We start from the raw sequence: 16,298 nt of genomic DNA on the forward strand, positions 1-16,298 counted from the left end.
TTTTTTTTACTATTTGGTTATTATTTTCTTGTTATTTTCTCACTATTTTACTACTATTTCTGTTACTACTATTTTGTTATTATCGTTTAGATATTATATAACTCTTATTTTGTTATTAGTTTTATTGCTATTTTAGAGGCATTTGCTAGTTAAGTTACACCTATCTTAGTTTTATTTAAGTATATATATATTTTAATTTATTTTCAATTTGTTAGGAAATTTATTTTAATGTTTTTAATATTTTTGATGTAATATGTTTTAAATATATATATAAATTAATATGGGTAGGCCGGACCGGGCCTAGATTTTAATATTTTTATCCGAGTTAAACCCGAGCCTAAACCTAAAAAATAGACCTAAAATTTTGAATGAACCAGACCCATAAATACTTCTAACCATAACTAACGCTAAATTTATTCTATTAATAAAATCATAAAAATATAATATTATTAGTAAATATTTTCATGAAATTAACCCTAAAAACATTAAATTTCCCCATAAACCATTTCCTTTTTTTTATCTATGTCTGTGTCTTAAATTGAGTAAAACATTCAAGTCACATGTCAACCACAAGTGTTTGGAGTTTTTCACCATGCATGTAACCACGTGGTAAATAGCATGTTCACCACGTCTATTTATGTTTTGTTGTATTTTTTTTCTCCATGGCCTGCCACATGGGGCTCATTTTCTGCCTGCCCAAAGCTCTTCCAGCTTTTATACAGGATAAAATATTTCATAAATTTATATACTATTAAAAATTTTAAAATTTAATCACTATTTAAAAAATAATTTATTTGCTTTTAATAAAAGTATTTAATAATGTTAATAGTTGAATTAAAATATAATAATTAAATTCTAGATTTTCGAAGAATACGAACATATTGTAGCCTTTTATATAATGAACGAACCAATCGGCAATCGGATCCTAACTGGGTCGGAACTTGAATTAGCACACTTTCAAAAGGACGGCCACTTTCTGACTGAATTTCTTTTCTATTTAATATCTCAAAAAAATTCTATTTGACTTAAATTTTTCTAAAATTGAATTTAATATGATCCCTTTAATGATGCCTATTCCAACAAATAATAAATTTCTTATGCAATCATTTTATTTATATATTTAAGTAAAAGCATTAGGAAAGTATCACATTTCGGTTCAAAAATAATAAATTAATTCTTCTATATTCTGTTAATTTTTTTTGTTAAATAATAACACGGAAAATATTGAAAATAAATTTTTTTATAGGTAAACTATAAAAATAGTTATTTAACTATGTCTTTCGGTTTAGTCACTAAATTTTTTGAAATTAACTATTTTAGTCACTTTGAGATGATGTGAATTTTTTTATTGATCTAGTAATAAATTTAACCCTCTAATGTTTACACATTTTATCAATTTGATCCTAAATATAACAATTCAACAATTTTATCACTCAATGTTCACAAAATTTGTCATTTGAGTTCTAATTCTAAAAAAAATTAATAAATTTGACCCTCAATATTTATAAAATTTGTCAATTTAGTCCTAATTTTAAAACTTTAAAAAAAAATTATTTTTAGCCCTTTGCAACCCAAGTTTAGTCCAGTGTGAAGCTTAAATTATAGTTCAAGAAATTGTTGCAAGTGACTTGAAAGAGGGTACTCCTTTTCTTATTTTAATATCTCATATGGGTTAGCCATAGGGATGGAAAAAAGAACCTAAGTTCGATGGGATCCAAGCTTATCCGACTCAATAGAGTCTGAGTTTCTTTTTCTTGAAGTTGAGGGGTCGGGAGTAGGTTGGGGTGGTTAATTTTTAAAAATAATTGGGTCGGGTTTAGAATGAAACCTCCCCACCCTCCCTCGAGATATTTATGAAATTACCCTCTATACATATTTAATATTAATTAAATTAAAAAATCCCTAAAATTTATCAGTACTAGTCTCAATTTGTCGCCTCTATACTAGTCTCCCCTATCACCCTCGTAAGGTTATTTCCCCCATTTTCTATCTTCTTAATTTAATAACTTATTAAAAGAACATTTATTCCTTCTTTTCTTTTTTGTGCTGTAATCACAATATGTGTGTAAATATACATTAGCACATAATTCAAAGATAAATCATTAAGCAAATCTAATAAGAAATGGTGCCAAAACCTTTCATTTAAAAAAATATATTAATCATAATTTTACAATAAATAAATAAATAAACTCGGGTCTGTTCGAATTAGATTGAAGTCGGGTATACTATTAAGTTTCAGGTTTGGGTTTGGAGCGGGTTAAATTTTTTTAAAGTTAGGGTTGGTCGAGGTGGGACATGGTGGTAGAGCATCGGGTTGGGGTTAGGGCGGGTAAAAAATCACCCACCCATTGCCACCACTAGTTCACCGATGGGTTATAATGGGCTAAAACTGAATTTTAAAAAAATAAATTTTTAAAAATTTCAAAGTTAGGACTAAATTGAAAGATTTTGTAAATGTTGAGGGCTAAATTTATTGAAATTTTATAATTAGAACTAAAATGAAAAATTTTATAAACATTGAGGGCTAAATTTGTTGAATTTCTTATATTTAGGATCAAATTGATAAGATGTATGAACATTAGAGGGATAACTTTGTAACTAGACCGATAAAAAAATCTATATCAGCTTAAAGTGTCTAAAATATTTAATTTTAAAAAATTTAATGACTAAAAAAAATAGTTGGGTGATATTTTTATAATTTACCCATGAAAGAATAATTTTCTACATTTTTCACATAATTATGTAACAAAAAAATTTAACAAAAGAACTAATTTACATGTTTCAAATATATAAAGGTTAAATTATATTTGTAATAGAGAAACTAAAATGTAATCCACGGGGTTTTTTTTGATACTTTTACCTATTTTGGAAAAAAATAAATGAAGTATATGAAGTTACAACTACAACTAAAAATTCCTTAAAAGGGAAAAAAAAAAGAGCTACAAGTAAAAATTAGTATTACAGCATATTTTTCACAACCTCTAAATTGGAAAGATGTTTATAACATCTTAAATGACACTAGATATTTATGATGCCTTTCTTATAGTGAGGTCTATTAAGTACTTTAAAAAAAAATTCTATAGAATCAATTGAATTAAATCCATAATTATACAAGTCAATGAATTTGTACTTAATATTGATGAACTGACAAAAAATTCAATGTGAAATCAAAACCTCAATTAATTGCATTGAGGACAAAGCATAAGGTAAAAATGAACTGAAATATGTGATGTACTATCATGGACGAAGAAGAGTAAGCCATGGTTGGCTTGACTTGGTCTAAACCCAACCCAAGGGTCACGCCACATTTCAAACTATCAAGAACAAGTGGTCCTAAAGTTCTTAAACCCAGAAATACAACAATTTAGTATACTACTAGTTGTTCAAAATTTCTAAAAAGATCAATTTTTGATGTTTTTCGTATGGGATTTAGAATTTAGAATCTAATAATATAAAATATAACATATGGCTTTTCTTTTTTCTTTTTTTTTAATTATTACAAACAGTTTTCTTCTCAAAACTGGACACCACAACCAAGCATGTCATGGTTTCTAAAAGCCGGCAAACAATGCAAATAGTTCTTAAGACAAGGTCTCCTCTTACAAGGGTCCCACTTTCACCAGCTTCCTTTTGCCCTTCTTAGTTCTCACCTGGTCTTTATACATGAACCACGAAGGAATAGGAAGATTAAAAATGGAGGTTTTTTCCTTTCTATTTCCCCTTTCAATGAAGAAGGTGGCTAAGCTGCTTACTTAAAAGTATCTTAAAGGTTTGACCTTTAAACCCCACGACTTGGTGCCCTTCAGCCAACCCTAGATCCCTTTTTATTCTTCATTCACATTTTTAGCTACAAACATTCATATTGATCCTGGGTGTCAAAAAGAATTAATTTGTCTCTTTGTTGGGTTTCTTTTCAAAATGCTGAAAATGGGGTTGAAGAAGTTAAAAATTTGCTCTTTATGGTCAGTTTCAATCTGGGGCTTTGTAGTTTTGAGTTTATTGGTAAACATGGTACAATGTCAAAATTTCAATGATTATGAAGTGAACAACCCAGATGTTCTTCCACTTGTTACAACCCTTGTTAATAGCAGGCTTTCTAATCTTACCACTGTTCTTAGTAAGGATATCAGTAAACAAGCCAGTTTCTGCATAAAGGACCCGTGAGTTTTCCTCCTCTTTTTTCCCCAATTGTTATGCATGTTGATCGTCTGGTTCTTGAATTGAATTGTAGAACTCTTAATTGCATTGACCTGTTCTTGATTATGAATATATGAACTAATTGGTGGTTCTCAATGCTTAAGACTTATATATGTATATACTTGTGTATGCAATGGAATTGGTTCTTGTTTTGAGATTGAAGTAGCATAGTTCGACAGTGTTCTTCAAGTACTATTTTGCTAAAACATGCTGCCTTGACATAAGTTATTGCTTTAAGTGGAGATTTCTTGCATAAAACCAAAAATGTACTTAGAACTTAGATTAGTTGAATTGCTTTAAGAATCATGTTTTCTCACATTTTATTATGGTACTGTTGTGTTTATCGGTTGAACAGGAAGTTTTATGCAGCGTGTGTGCACAGCTGCGGAGGCTATATTCTACTTCGATACCATTTTCAAAGGTTCAAATGGCAATACTTTGAAGCCTAACAGGAACTGTAATTTAACCTCATGGGTTTCCGGTTGTGAGCCTGGATGGGCTTGTAGAACACCTTCAAATGAGCCGGACCTTGAAAATTCTCAGGTTATTCCTTCTAGGACTAATTCTTGTCAACCATGTTGTGAGGGATTTTTCTGCCCTCGTGGTCTTACGTGCATGATTCGTAAGTATCTGAGAATCTTTTGTTAGCTTATATTGTTTCTGCTTAGTTAGTGTCTCATAATATGTTTTCTGCATATGCTTCATTGGATGCTGTCTTCCTAAAGCTTGTCCATTGGGTTCCCATTGTCCGGTTGCAAAACTGAATGATCAAACTGGCATATGTGAGCCGTAAGTTCATATTATTTTCTAAACATTTCGTAACAAGTTGAATGCCCTACGGCTATAACAAGGTTCGTATTAAGAAGATTTATGAATATGGTATTTCAGATATTCTTACCAGCTGCCTCCCGGAAAGCAAAACCATACTTGCGGAGGGGCCAATGTATGGGCTGATGTTCATAGCAGTGGTGAGGTGTTCTGTTCTGCAGGGTCATATTGTCCAACAACAGTCCAGAAAGAGCTTTGCAGTAAAGGGTATTGCTACATTTTTTAGTTTCATTCTTCCAACATTTTTCATATGTTATTCACATTATTTCTATGTATAGCTTAAACTCCTGCTTTAGTTTTCATCTTTCTTGATGCTATCAAATTTTTGTGTGCCTTTTCAGACATTACTGCAGGACGGGTTCAACGTCTAAGAAACGTAAGCCTTTGCTTAGAATATTAATTATACGTCCTAGTTCAAAATATTTCTCGAGTTGTCTGGATTGTTTATTTTACTCTCATTGATCATGCAGGCTGCTTCAAGTTGACTTCTTGCAATGCAAGCACATCAACTCAAGATCTGCATGCCTATGGAATTATGCTTATAGTAAGTTGTTTGTTTTATTCCGCTAGCCATAAGGATGACTGATCACTGGTTTTTATTTTTGTAATCTTACCATTTTCTAGTTGTTTTGCGTTTTATTTTTTCTCATTTGAATCAGACATACTCACCGAAGTAAGCTTATAGCTCCTTAGGCAACTGTCAACAATAATAATCCCCTTTTCTCATGTAGGTTGCTACTGTTACTTTACTCCTTATTATCTACAACTGTTCAGACCAAGTTCTTACCACGAGGGAAAGAAGACTAGCCAAAGCCCGAGAAGCAGCGGCAAGAAGTGCAAGGGAGACAGCTAAAGCACGGAAGAGGTGGATAGCTGCTAAGAATGCTGCTAAGAAGCATGCAAGTGAACTGCAAAGTCATATTTCGCAGAAATTTTCTTTTAAAAAATCCACAAAAGATCCTGAGGAACTCAAAATATTGGATCGAACAAGGTTTGAAGCAGATGAAGACTCATATGCTCCTGCGTATACGAGTGCTTCAAGTGAGTCTCTATCGTCATCTGCAGCATCCAAGGGGCAGATGCATGAAATTGAAGATGACATTGAGAAGCATGACAGATTTGATGTCAGCAGCCATGATAGAAAATCTAAAGGTCATACTACAAAGGGAAAGCAGCCTCATACTAATAGCCAGATTTTTAAGTATGCATATGCTGAACTTGAGAAAGAGAAAGCAAAGCAAGAAGAAAATAAGGATCTTACATTCTCGGGAGTGGTTTCTATGGCAACTAATCCTGAAATCAGGAAAAGGCCTCTGATTGAGGTCTCTTTCAAAGACCTTACACTCACTTTGAAAGGAAAAGACAAGCATCTTTTGAGGTGTGTTACTGGAAAAATTAAGCCCGGTCGCATCACTGCTGTCATGGGCCCTTCCGGTGCTGGGAAAACAACATTTATTTCTGCTCTAGCTGGAAAGGCAATGGGTTGCAAGATGACTGGTTTGATTCTTATAAATGGAAAAAATGAGTCAATCCGCTCATATAGGAAAATAATTGGTTACGTGCCACAAGATGACATCGTGCATGGGAACTTGACAGTGGAAGAGAATCTATGGTTCAATGCAAAGTGTAGGTATGCTAGATTCAAACCCTTTTATTTCCTGATACTTGTGTTTGATGTTCTTTTGTGCATGCTTCAATTATATGTCATGATCTTATGGTTTTCTATATTTTTCTACTATGATTTCTTTTATATTGACTACTGCCATTTTCCTATGTGATAAACTTCTCTATACCGAAGACTGCCTGCTCATTTATCAAAACCGGATAAAGTTCTTGTTGTTGAAAGAGTTATAGAGGCTTTGGGGCTCCAGATGGTGCGTGATTCCTTGGTAGGAACTGTAGAGAAGCGAGGTATCTCAGGAGGCCAGAGGAAGTGAGTAAATGTCGGACTGGAAATGGTCATGGAACCTTCACTTTTGATCTTGGATGAACCTACATCTGGTTTGGACAGCGCATCCTCTTTGCAACTTCTTCGAGCACTTCGACATGAAGCTCTTGAAGGTGTAAACATCTGCATGGTGCTTCATCAACCAAGGTAACGATTATTTTATCCAAAGTCCACATTGCCATTCTGGTATTCATGAAACATATTAATTGCTGAGAAGTCTGGTGCAGCTATTCCTTGTTCCAAATGTTTGATGATCTAGTCCTTTTGGCGAAAGGGGGATTCACAGTCTACCATGGTTCAGCAAAGAAAGCGGAACAATACTTTGCAGGCCTTGGGATCCATGTCCCAGATCGTGTTAATCCTCCAGACCACTTTATTGACATTTTGGAGGGTATAGTAAAACCAAGTCAAAGCTCGGGCGTGAACTATAAAGAGCTTCCGGTTAGGTGGATGCTTCACAATGGCTACCCGGTGCCCCCTGAACTGCAGCAAACTGCTGCTCGGATTTCTATGCCCTCAGCAAGTCCAGATCTTTCAGATGGGATAAGTCCTCATGCTGGAATAGATGAAAGATCTTTTGCTGGAGAGTTATGGCAAGATGTCAGGACAACTGTCGAGATACATCAGGATACCATACGCCACAATTTCTTGAAGTTTAAGGACTTATCGAGCCGGAGAACTCCGGGTGTACTCTGGCAATACAGATACTTTCTCGGAAGGTAAGCACTATCTACATAATGATTACTTGGATTTGCCTGAGGGAGTAAATGTCTATGATCTTTTGAGTCAACTATCCTTGGTGAAAACAGTACAATTTGTTCGTGGTCTCCTTTTTACTTGACAAATAATCAGCTTCTTAAATCTGTAAAATCTCAGGCTTGGCAAGCAGCGAATGAGGGAAGCCAAAGTACAAGCAACCGATTATCTGATCTTACTGCTTGCTGTGGCTTGCTTAGGAACAATAGGTAAAACAGGCGAAGAAAACTTTGGGGCCATTGGTTATACGTATACCATAATCGCAGTCTGTAAGTTGGCCAACTGTTACTGATGCTACAAGGATTTCTTTGAACTAAATTGCTCTTTCGATTTGTTCCCATGAAAATTGCAAATGAAACATAAATTGTCTTATCGCCATATCAAATTACTTACCATAAAGGTTCTTGATGTTTTCAGCTCTTCTATGCAAAATAGCTGCTTTGAGATCATTTTCACTCGATAAACTACAATATTTGAGAGAAAGAGCATCTGGCATGAGCAGCTTGGCTTACTTTTTGGCCAAAGACACAATCGACCATTTCAATACTGTGATCAAGCCCCTGGTGTATCTCTCTATGTTCTTTTTCTTCACGAATCCAAGATCTTCATTCGCAGAAAATTACGTTGTCCTGCTGTGCCTAGTGTACTGTGTGACCGGTATAGGCTATGCATTTGCCATCTTCTTTCATCCTGGTTCTGCGCAACTGGTAAGTAAAAATTAGACCATATCGAGTGAGAAAAAAGGTCTCTTTACTGATTTAAATTTTCATATATCCTTTCATTCATCCTCAATGTGCTTCTTGTAGTGGTCGGTTCTTGTTCCAGTTGTTTTGACTCTCGTTGCCACTCGGACTCAAGATAATGAAGTTTTGAAAAATATATCTAATTTGTGTTATCCTAAGTGGGCTTTGGAAGCTTTCGTGATAGCAAATGCCGAAAAGTATGTTGTATTCACCCTTTTATCTATTTCAAGAGATCACGAATATATATATTTATGCATTGCTCCTTAGTTTTGAATAAGTTGTGCTTTAGGAACAACTTATTCGTATGAATAAGTTCCGAATAAGTTGATGCTTAACGAGAACTTACTCGTACAAATAAGTTTCCATGATAGATGCATGAATTTACAGAAAGAGGCTTGCTACGTTTCAGGTACTACGGAGTGTGGTTAATTACTCGATGTGGAGCCCTATCGAAAAGCGATTATAATCTACACGAATGGACTCTTTGTATAGGCATCCTTATTCTCACCGGCATAATCAGCCGTTTAATTGCGTTTTTTGGTATGATTACATTCCGAAAGAAGTGAAAATACGCATCCAACCTAACGTGTATTCTATTTCCTGTCAAAAAGTGGTCTTCGGACCTAAAGGCTCGTGGCACCATCGAACCTTCAGCAACACGAAAATCATGGGAGCGATGATCACAATCTATTGGTAAATGGTGCCATGTCTTTTCTTGTACGTCTGGAATCAATCTGTTAAATTTGATTACTTAGGTATACTACCCTATCTCCCATTTCATCTGTACATTAGGGAGAGAATGTTTCTTTGGTTAGGATTTTTTACTTGATAATCCATTTCCAGGCATATAATAACTGTAAAGATACAGCTCCTTTATTTAGTCCGTACACATCTTCTCTTTCTCTCCTGAGTTACTCGAAAAGAGTTATGATTTCATCCATAGATGATAAAATGTCATATCTTTGACGATTTAATTCATACATGATTGATAAATTTTATGGAGTGATTTAGACTAATAATTTTTTTTATTCTTTTTAATAATATTGTTTTTAAAGTCTGAATTTGTGTTCTCTTATCGAGAGTACAACGTGTTTACTTTCGCACCCAACATTTGTTTTAAACTAGTAAATTAAATACTATTTAGTTTGGTTTAACTTGAAAATATTATTTATTTAGTAAAAAATAATTATATTATAAAAATATTAAGGATTGAAGTAGGAATTTTTTAAGAAATTATAAGATAGTAAATAATTTTAAAATAGAAATAGATTAAGTTGACGAAGAATTATCCATTTTTCACGAAAAATTACTGATAGTGAGTGGAGTTTTAACGAACAATATGTACCGTCTTTTGGTGATAGCCAGCCCACCGCTAAGCAAAATAAAAAATGAATTCAAATTTGATAGTATTTGAAATAATCTAAATAATTAATTTACCAAAAAATACTTGAGCAACACATTTGAAGTACTTGAACTCATAACAATCCGAATAAAATAATTTAAAGTAAATTCACTAAAAAATTTAAAATTTAAAATGACTAAATGATAAAAGAAATAACAAAATTAGTATTCTACCCGCCCGCCAAAGGCAAAGGATTGGCGGGTCGGGGCCACGTCTTGATTATTATATTATTTTATCCAAGTTTTCCTTGTTTCTACACAAACGGAAAAAACAACTCTGTTCATAACCCTCTTAAGAACAACTAGAAAAAAGAAAAAGAAAAGCAGAGGAAACAAGAAATGGAAAAAACAGCAGCTCTGAATGCTTCTTTTACTTCATATTCTTTGTCTTTTAACAAGATTTTAACTCCTAAAAATTCCATGGCAGCAGTTAGTTTTTTGGCTTCTTTTTCACCAAGAATTCACTCCTTATCTTCACCTTTTCCTTCACTTTCCATCAAACCAAAGCGACCCACAAACACTTTTCAAGGTGATTCCTTTACTCTTTTTTTTTTTTTTACTTTTTTTCATCATTGTGTCTGTCTTGGGTCTCACTTTGTTTTTAGGAAAATATTAATCTTTTCAATGTTTTTTTTTCCTTTCTGCTTCTTACAATGGATTCTACATTGGGTACTTTTGGTTTAGAAGTAGTATGACTGTTATAAAATTCCACTCTTTTAGAAACTGATTTGTAGTGGTGCTAATTAGATAAAAAATGTTTTTAATTTTTTGAGGATGGAAGTAGATATTAACGCTAAAAGCTTCTTAAAAGAGTAATTGAAATGATATTTTCATGTATGAGATGAAGAGGTTAATAGCTTTTAGTGTGATTCCAATGATTGAAAATTTTTTTACGCCATGATGCTTAGTGTTTTGGAAAAATGTTTATGGTAGATGGTTAGTAGTTTCGTGCCATTGCTATATTTTTCATATAAAAATGGTACTTAGCATATTGGAGCTGGATATATAATTTGTATATTTGGGTGGCAGTGAGATCAGTGGCTGCTCCAACAGAAGATGTTGCAGGGTTTGATGACATGGTTTCCGGGAAGCAACGTAAGTATTACATGCTAGGCGGCAAGGGAGGTGTAGGAAAGACAAGTTGCGCTGCTTCATTAGCCGTAAAATTCGCAAATAATGGACATCACACTCTTGTTGTCTCAACCGATCCAGCTCATTCGTTGTCTGATTCTTTCGCGCAGGTTTAAATCCACTCCCTCGTATTCTTTTTCCTATGCTTTTCTTACTGCATTCATCTTTGCTTGGTCTTAATCCATGTGTTTGTAGGATTTGACTGGAGGAATGCTAGTACCAGTTGAAGGACCCGACTTTCCCTTGTTTGCTCTTGAAGTATGTGGAATAAACTCCAAATCAAAGTTTCCTAGTTTTTCTTTGAAGATTCTTTTCTGTTTGTTACATGTAACCCTTGAGGTCGTGTATTCTGTAAGGGATAACTGTCTGCTAGTTATGATTTGATCGTTATATTTGCTGTGTATACTCAGAAAGTTAAATTTATAGCCTTAACACAGATAAACCCGGAGAAGGCTAGGGAAGAATTTAGGGATGCAGCTAAGAACAATGGTGGAACTGGGGTCAAAGATTTTATGGATGGCATGGGCCTTGGGATGCTTGCCGAACAGGTGAAGCTTTAGTTATTCTTATGAGCATGGTAACTTAAGATACTAAATAATCCTTTGATATAATTTTCACTATGTAATTCCATTGATGGTCACCTCAATGGTTGCATTTAGGCAGCCAATCTTTGTTTTAAGCAAAATTTCTTCTAAATGACCCCAAAACTTTTATTTGGTTGGAGTTTCATTCTTTATTTGCTACATGTCTCTCTCAATTGCTTGTTTATTTAGGGCTAGTGATGTGGGCATGAGGCAAATATGCAGACAGCGTATGTTCATGCATACATGGACTCGCAAAACCCCAGTAACATGGCAAGTTTAAGATGCTACACCATGGAGAAATGCGGAAGTTCTTTTGAAATTTCTGATTCTGGTGCTGTATTTGACTTATGTAGTTAGGAGAGCTGAAATTGGGAGAGCTACTGGACACTCCACCTCCCGGTTTAGATGAAGCGATTGCAATTTCAAAGGTAAGTTACAAGTGCTCTGCTTATTTCCATGTTTGAATGCCATTTTCATATCTTTGAGCTGTATACTGACAACTGAAGCTGTTTGGTAGGTGATGCAATTTCTTGATTCGCCACAATATAGCAAGTTTACTCGAATAGTTTTTGACACTGCACCAACAGTGAGTTTGAGTTATATTTCTATTTTGGTGGCACTTAATATTTTAAGTCAACGTAACGGATTCTAATCGATGAGATTTCTTTTCAGGGACATACTTTGCGACTTTTGTCTTTGCCAGACTTCTTGGATGCATCCATAGGCAAGATATTGAAGGTTGGAATGCCATAAAATCCCGTAGTCTATTTGTTCTTATTTGTCGGCTATCAATAGCTAAGGGTGAACCATGAAGTGACAAAATGAGTGATTTGTATGACATTTTCTTATTATCATATGGTTCTAGCATCCTGAACTAAGTCTGTTATGAATCCGGAACTATTGCTGTATCAATTTGGTTGTATTATCTTTTCATATCTAGTTCTGGAGGAATTATTTTCTTGCTATGATTTCTCACCTCCATTGCCTTGTACAGCTTAGAGAGAAGATAGCATCAGCCACCTCAGCCATTAAATCTGTTTTCGGACAAGAAGAAACCCGTCAAAATGCTGTAAGCTTGATAACTGGCATTTTTTTTTTCTTTCTAAAAACCAATTTATTTTTATATTATTTTCACTTATGTTATTTGCATAGGCTGACAAGTTGGAGCAGCTGAGGGAGCGGATGGTGAAAGTGAGAGACCTTTTCCGTGACACAGATTCTACCGAGTTCGTCATCGTCACAATCCCCACGGTGACACCCTTCACAATTTTAATTCAGGGCTCAATTTCGATAGCGGACCATTTTAGCTTTCTTTACATGAATATTACGGTGATCATTTGTTGCCTCCAAGCAATTGGTTACATTTTACCTACTTTTGCCTAGGTGATGGCAGTCAGCGAGTCATCTAGGCTTCGAGCCTCCTTGAGCAAGGAAAATGTTCCAGTCCGGAGACTTATTGTTAATCAGATTCTTCCCCCTTCGGCCTTCGACTGCAAATTTTGTGCAGTGAAAAGGAAGGTATTAATCGGCTTACTTTCGTAGGAAGATTATAACCCCCTTAACCAGGTCAAGAGACCAATGGTGCTAGATTATAACCGATGAACAGAACATTAACATCTATGTGTTCCTTTTCTCCTAACACTTCCCTGTATTTACTTTCCATTAATTGAAAATTTCAGGATCAGATGCGCGCACTTGATATGATTCGGAACGATCCTGAGCTATCGAGCTTGAAGTTAATCCAGTCGCCCCTAGTTGACATGGAGATTAGGGGTGTTCCAGCACTTAAATTTATGGGGGACTTTGTATGGAAATAAAGAAACATTTTGAGGCTAATTGGTACACAAAAACATTCTCTATCAAAGGCTTGATATTTATTTTTAAAAAATAGATAATTAATTAATGTCCTAAAAAAAACTTCTTTTGAGCAGCAGTATTGGCTTACTATTTGATTTGCCAAGCTTGGGTCGAGTTTAGGTATTTTGTTTGCTATTAATATTACTAGATTTATAGGGTTCAAACTATACGTTACTTTTCTAGCAAGTAACAAGGATGCTTATAAAAGTCGTAGTTAATCGAAGTTGCTGATTAATATTACGAGTATCTCTCTGAATATCTTTCTCTCCTTTCAACATGGTGTTCGAAGAATTGATCACGTTATTCGCAAAGCTCATACTTCTATGGATTGCTGCTGTGCTTTTTGGCAACTTAATCAAGATGGCGTTTGATTTCTTGACGTTTGATGTGGAAGTGCCTACATGTTTTTGCATAGATTTAGTGCTTGGTCGTTCCCGCCGGGATATCCACCAAGATATCGAAAACGGGCTACCTAGCTCTCCAGTAGTTCATCCTGCCATGCAAAGACAGCCATCACAGACGGAGCTTGATAAAACTTTGAGGCCAATCACGGTCGGGACCATTGTTCGGTACGAGGAGGAAAAAATTGAATTGCAGTACAGCGAGTGTGTTATATGCTTGGAAGAGTTTAAAGGCGGAGATTGTTGTAGGGTTCTTCCTAACTGCAAACATCAATACCATCAACATTGCATAGATGAATGGCTGGTTAAGGACAGGCATTGCCCTCTTTGTCGTGGTTCAGTCCATGGTTTAGAACGGACACCAATCACTGTGTAGCATTGAAACTAAATTGGCTGTTAATGTTTCAGTATTCTCATGTTCTAAATTAGAAGGGGTTTGAGCTGCATAAAGGTGAAGGTGTAGTATATGGATGCTTTTTCTTGATTTTTGATATATACAACTGTTTTCATTAATGAATACATTGATATTAAATCTTGGGATTTATTGTCAAGATGGATGAGATGTTGGAAATCGATGCTGTAACTGTGATTTTTGTTCTAGTTTCTGTTCTATGTAATAAAGTTGTTTTTATCTTTTTCTTTTTTTTTTGTGCATGAAAAGTTGCTAATCCGCCTTTTAGGTTTCTATTAGGGTTTATTTAATTAGATTTATTTTATTATTAACTTTTTTTATTGTCCAAAATTTAAAATTAAGTAATTAATTTAGTATTCTTAGTATTTTTTTTTCTAGGTGCAGAAGGAAAAAGTGGAGGAGGCTAACCCCAGTAATAATATTTGATAAATAAAATTTGAAGTGTTGAAAAATTAAGTAATGAATTTTTATTGTTAAATTTTATAAGTGTTGAATTTATATTAAAAAATTATTTGATAAATTAGTATATACATGTACTAATATAATTATATTGTTTGATAAAAATAAATAATAATTTTAAAGATTTTTTTTAAAATTTTAATCTTATTAATATAATATTTTATATTATTTTGAATAATTTTGGTTGAAAGATAAATATGTTAATTTCAATATTTCATTTTTAAAAGAAGATAATTTATTTCTACATTAAGTGATAAGTAGTTATCTACCCCTTAGTTAAATTAAATATTCATTGTAAGTTTCTTTTTGATACAATATTTAGAATTATCCATAACCTCTCTCCAACCCTTAAATAGGAGGATGATGCACTTCAGTACATTCAAACCCACGACCTCCTATATTGACAACAATGTTGGTGCCAATCGAGTTAAGATTCAATCAATATCCATTGTAGTTTCTTGTATTAAGATATCTCTTTTTGTAAAAAGAATCAAACTCAATCAAGTATTTAATAATAGTATTCGTATATATGTATTTTATATATAGAGAGAGAGAGAGAGAGAGAGAAATGTTCATAAATCAAGTTGGATTGGATTGGGCTTGGGATAATTACATGCATGATATCAATACTATATATAAAAATTCATGTTCAGTCCTGTTCGAAATATGGATATTAAATTTGATCCAAGTTCACCCGCTTTTGTAAAAGACTAATCCAAGCTTGTTTAAGCATGCTCATATTATTTTTTAAAAAAGTAATTATTTTTTTTGGTGATTATATGTATAATATTATTACCATTATTTATATATATTTAATTTCTAAATATAAAAAATTAACATACTTTTTAATATTTACATTATAGTATAGTATTTTTAATATTTATTGATATAAAATATATAAAAATAACAAAAAAATAAACTTGAAAATAGGTTAAACCAAATCAAGGGACTGCTTTTGAATTTTAAAGCTGAGCCTAACTTGTATTTCAAATAAGTTTATTTTTTATTGCCCAAAATTATTTTTTAAATTTTATATATTTTTTTATTTAAACCCTTTTAAATTTTAAACCAAACCTACAATTGGATGAGTTCGCATCTAATAGTAGTAATATGTAGGGGTGAGCGTTCAATCGAATCGAATGAAAAAATTTTGAGTTAATCGAGTTGATGAATCATATTTTATCATCCTAACTCGATTTGAAATTTTCTCGAATTGAGTCGAGTGAGATGTAATTCAAATCGAATCGAATCAAATATATTTGTTCGAGTTAAATAAAAAAGAATATTTTAGGTCCTTGCAATCACTATCACCCATCATAATCAAATTTGCTATTAACTTTTATTTATTAATCTTTTATATACGGGTTAACTTTTTTACTTGCTTAGTTGCTTCAATTATCTTCTGATTCTTATCACTATGCATTTTGAAATTAAAAAAATATATTAAATGTAAAAAATTTGATTTTTTAATAAAAATTATCTTAAAGATAAAATATGAAATTGATACCAATATAAAATTTTAACACGAATATTTTATGGTATCATCAATAATTCAATTTTAGCAAAAATTTATAAAGATTC

General features: G+C 33.3%; 2 protein-coding genes and 1 pseudogene across 5 annotated transcripts; all 3 read left to right on the plus strand.

Moving 5' to 3' along the window:
- Positions 1–3,453: 3,453 nt before the first annotated feature.
- Positions 3,454–9,374, plus strand: LOC107915820 (ABC transporter G family member 28-like; annotated as a pseudogene).
- Positions 9,375–10,118: 744 nt separating this feature from the next.
- Positions 10,119–14,390, plus strand: LOC107915818 (ATPase GET3B). Of its 4 annotated transcripts, none has more exons than XR_005919841.1 (12): positions 10,120–10,402; positions 10,903–11,114; positions 11,200–11,262; positions 11,442–11,552; positions 11,942–12,016; positions 12,106–12,174; positions 12,261–12,326; positions 12,583–12,657; positions 12,741–12,839; positions 12,972–13,106; positions 13,268–13,565; positions 13,735–14,390. XR_005919841.1 is itself a non-coding variant. In XM_016845016.2 (12 exons), exons 1-11 carry the CDS (start codon positions 10,213–10,215, stop codon positions 13,403–13,405), a joined length of 1,233 nt encoding a protein of 410 aa, XP_016700505.1. In that variant the 5' UTR covers positions 10,120–10,212; the 3' UTR covers positions 13,406–13,427; positions 13,735–14,390. The 4 variants fall into 4 exon arrangements, 2 of the variants coding, with proteins under 2 accessions (XP_016700505.1, XP_016700507.1); XM_016845016.2 differs by having other exon boundaries at positions 13,268–13,427; XM_016845018.2 differs by lacking the exon at positions 10,120–10,402 and adding an exon at positions 10,529–10,809 and having other exon boundaries at positions 13,268–13,427.
- On the plus strand, positions 13,722–14,222 carry LOC107915819 (putative RING-H2 finger protein ATL19). The gene has a single exon (XM_016845019.2). The coding sequence runs from the start codon at positions 13,722–13,724 to the stop codon at positions 14,220–14,222; it is 501 nt and encodes a 166-aa protein (XP_016700508.1).
- Positions 14,391–16,298: the final 1,908 nt, after the last annotated feature.

The sequence above is a fragment of the Gossypium hirsutum genome, chromosome D10, assembly GCF_007990345.1.
Source record: "Gossypium hirsutum isolate 1008001.06 chromosome D10, Gossypium_hirsutum_v2.1, whole genome shotgun sequence".
Taxonomy (NCBI): domain Eukaryota; kingdom Viridiplantae; phylum Streptophyta; class Magnoliopsida; order Malvales; family Malvaceae; genus Gossypium; species Gossypium hirsutum.

Excerpts from the sequence above, each read along its gene's own strand:
- LOC107915818 (XM_016845016.2), top strand. The coding sequence starts at position 10,213 with ATGGAAAAAACAGCAGCTCTGAATGCTTCTTTTACTTCATATTCTTTG. Across the intron at positions 11,263-11,441 it reads TTCCCTTGTTTGCTCTTGAA|ATAAACCCGGAGAAGGCTAG; the intron begins GTATGTGGAATA and ends GCCTTAACACAG. Across the intron at positions 12,658-12,740 it reads AAGAAACCCGTCAAAATGCT|GCTGACAAGTTGGAGCAGCT; the intron begins GTAAGCTTGATA and ends TTATTTGCATAG.
- LOC107915819 (XM_016845019.2), top strand. The coding sequence starts at position 13,722 with ATGGTGTTCGAAGAATTGATCACGTTATTCGCAAAGCTCATACTTCTA.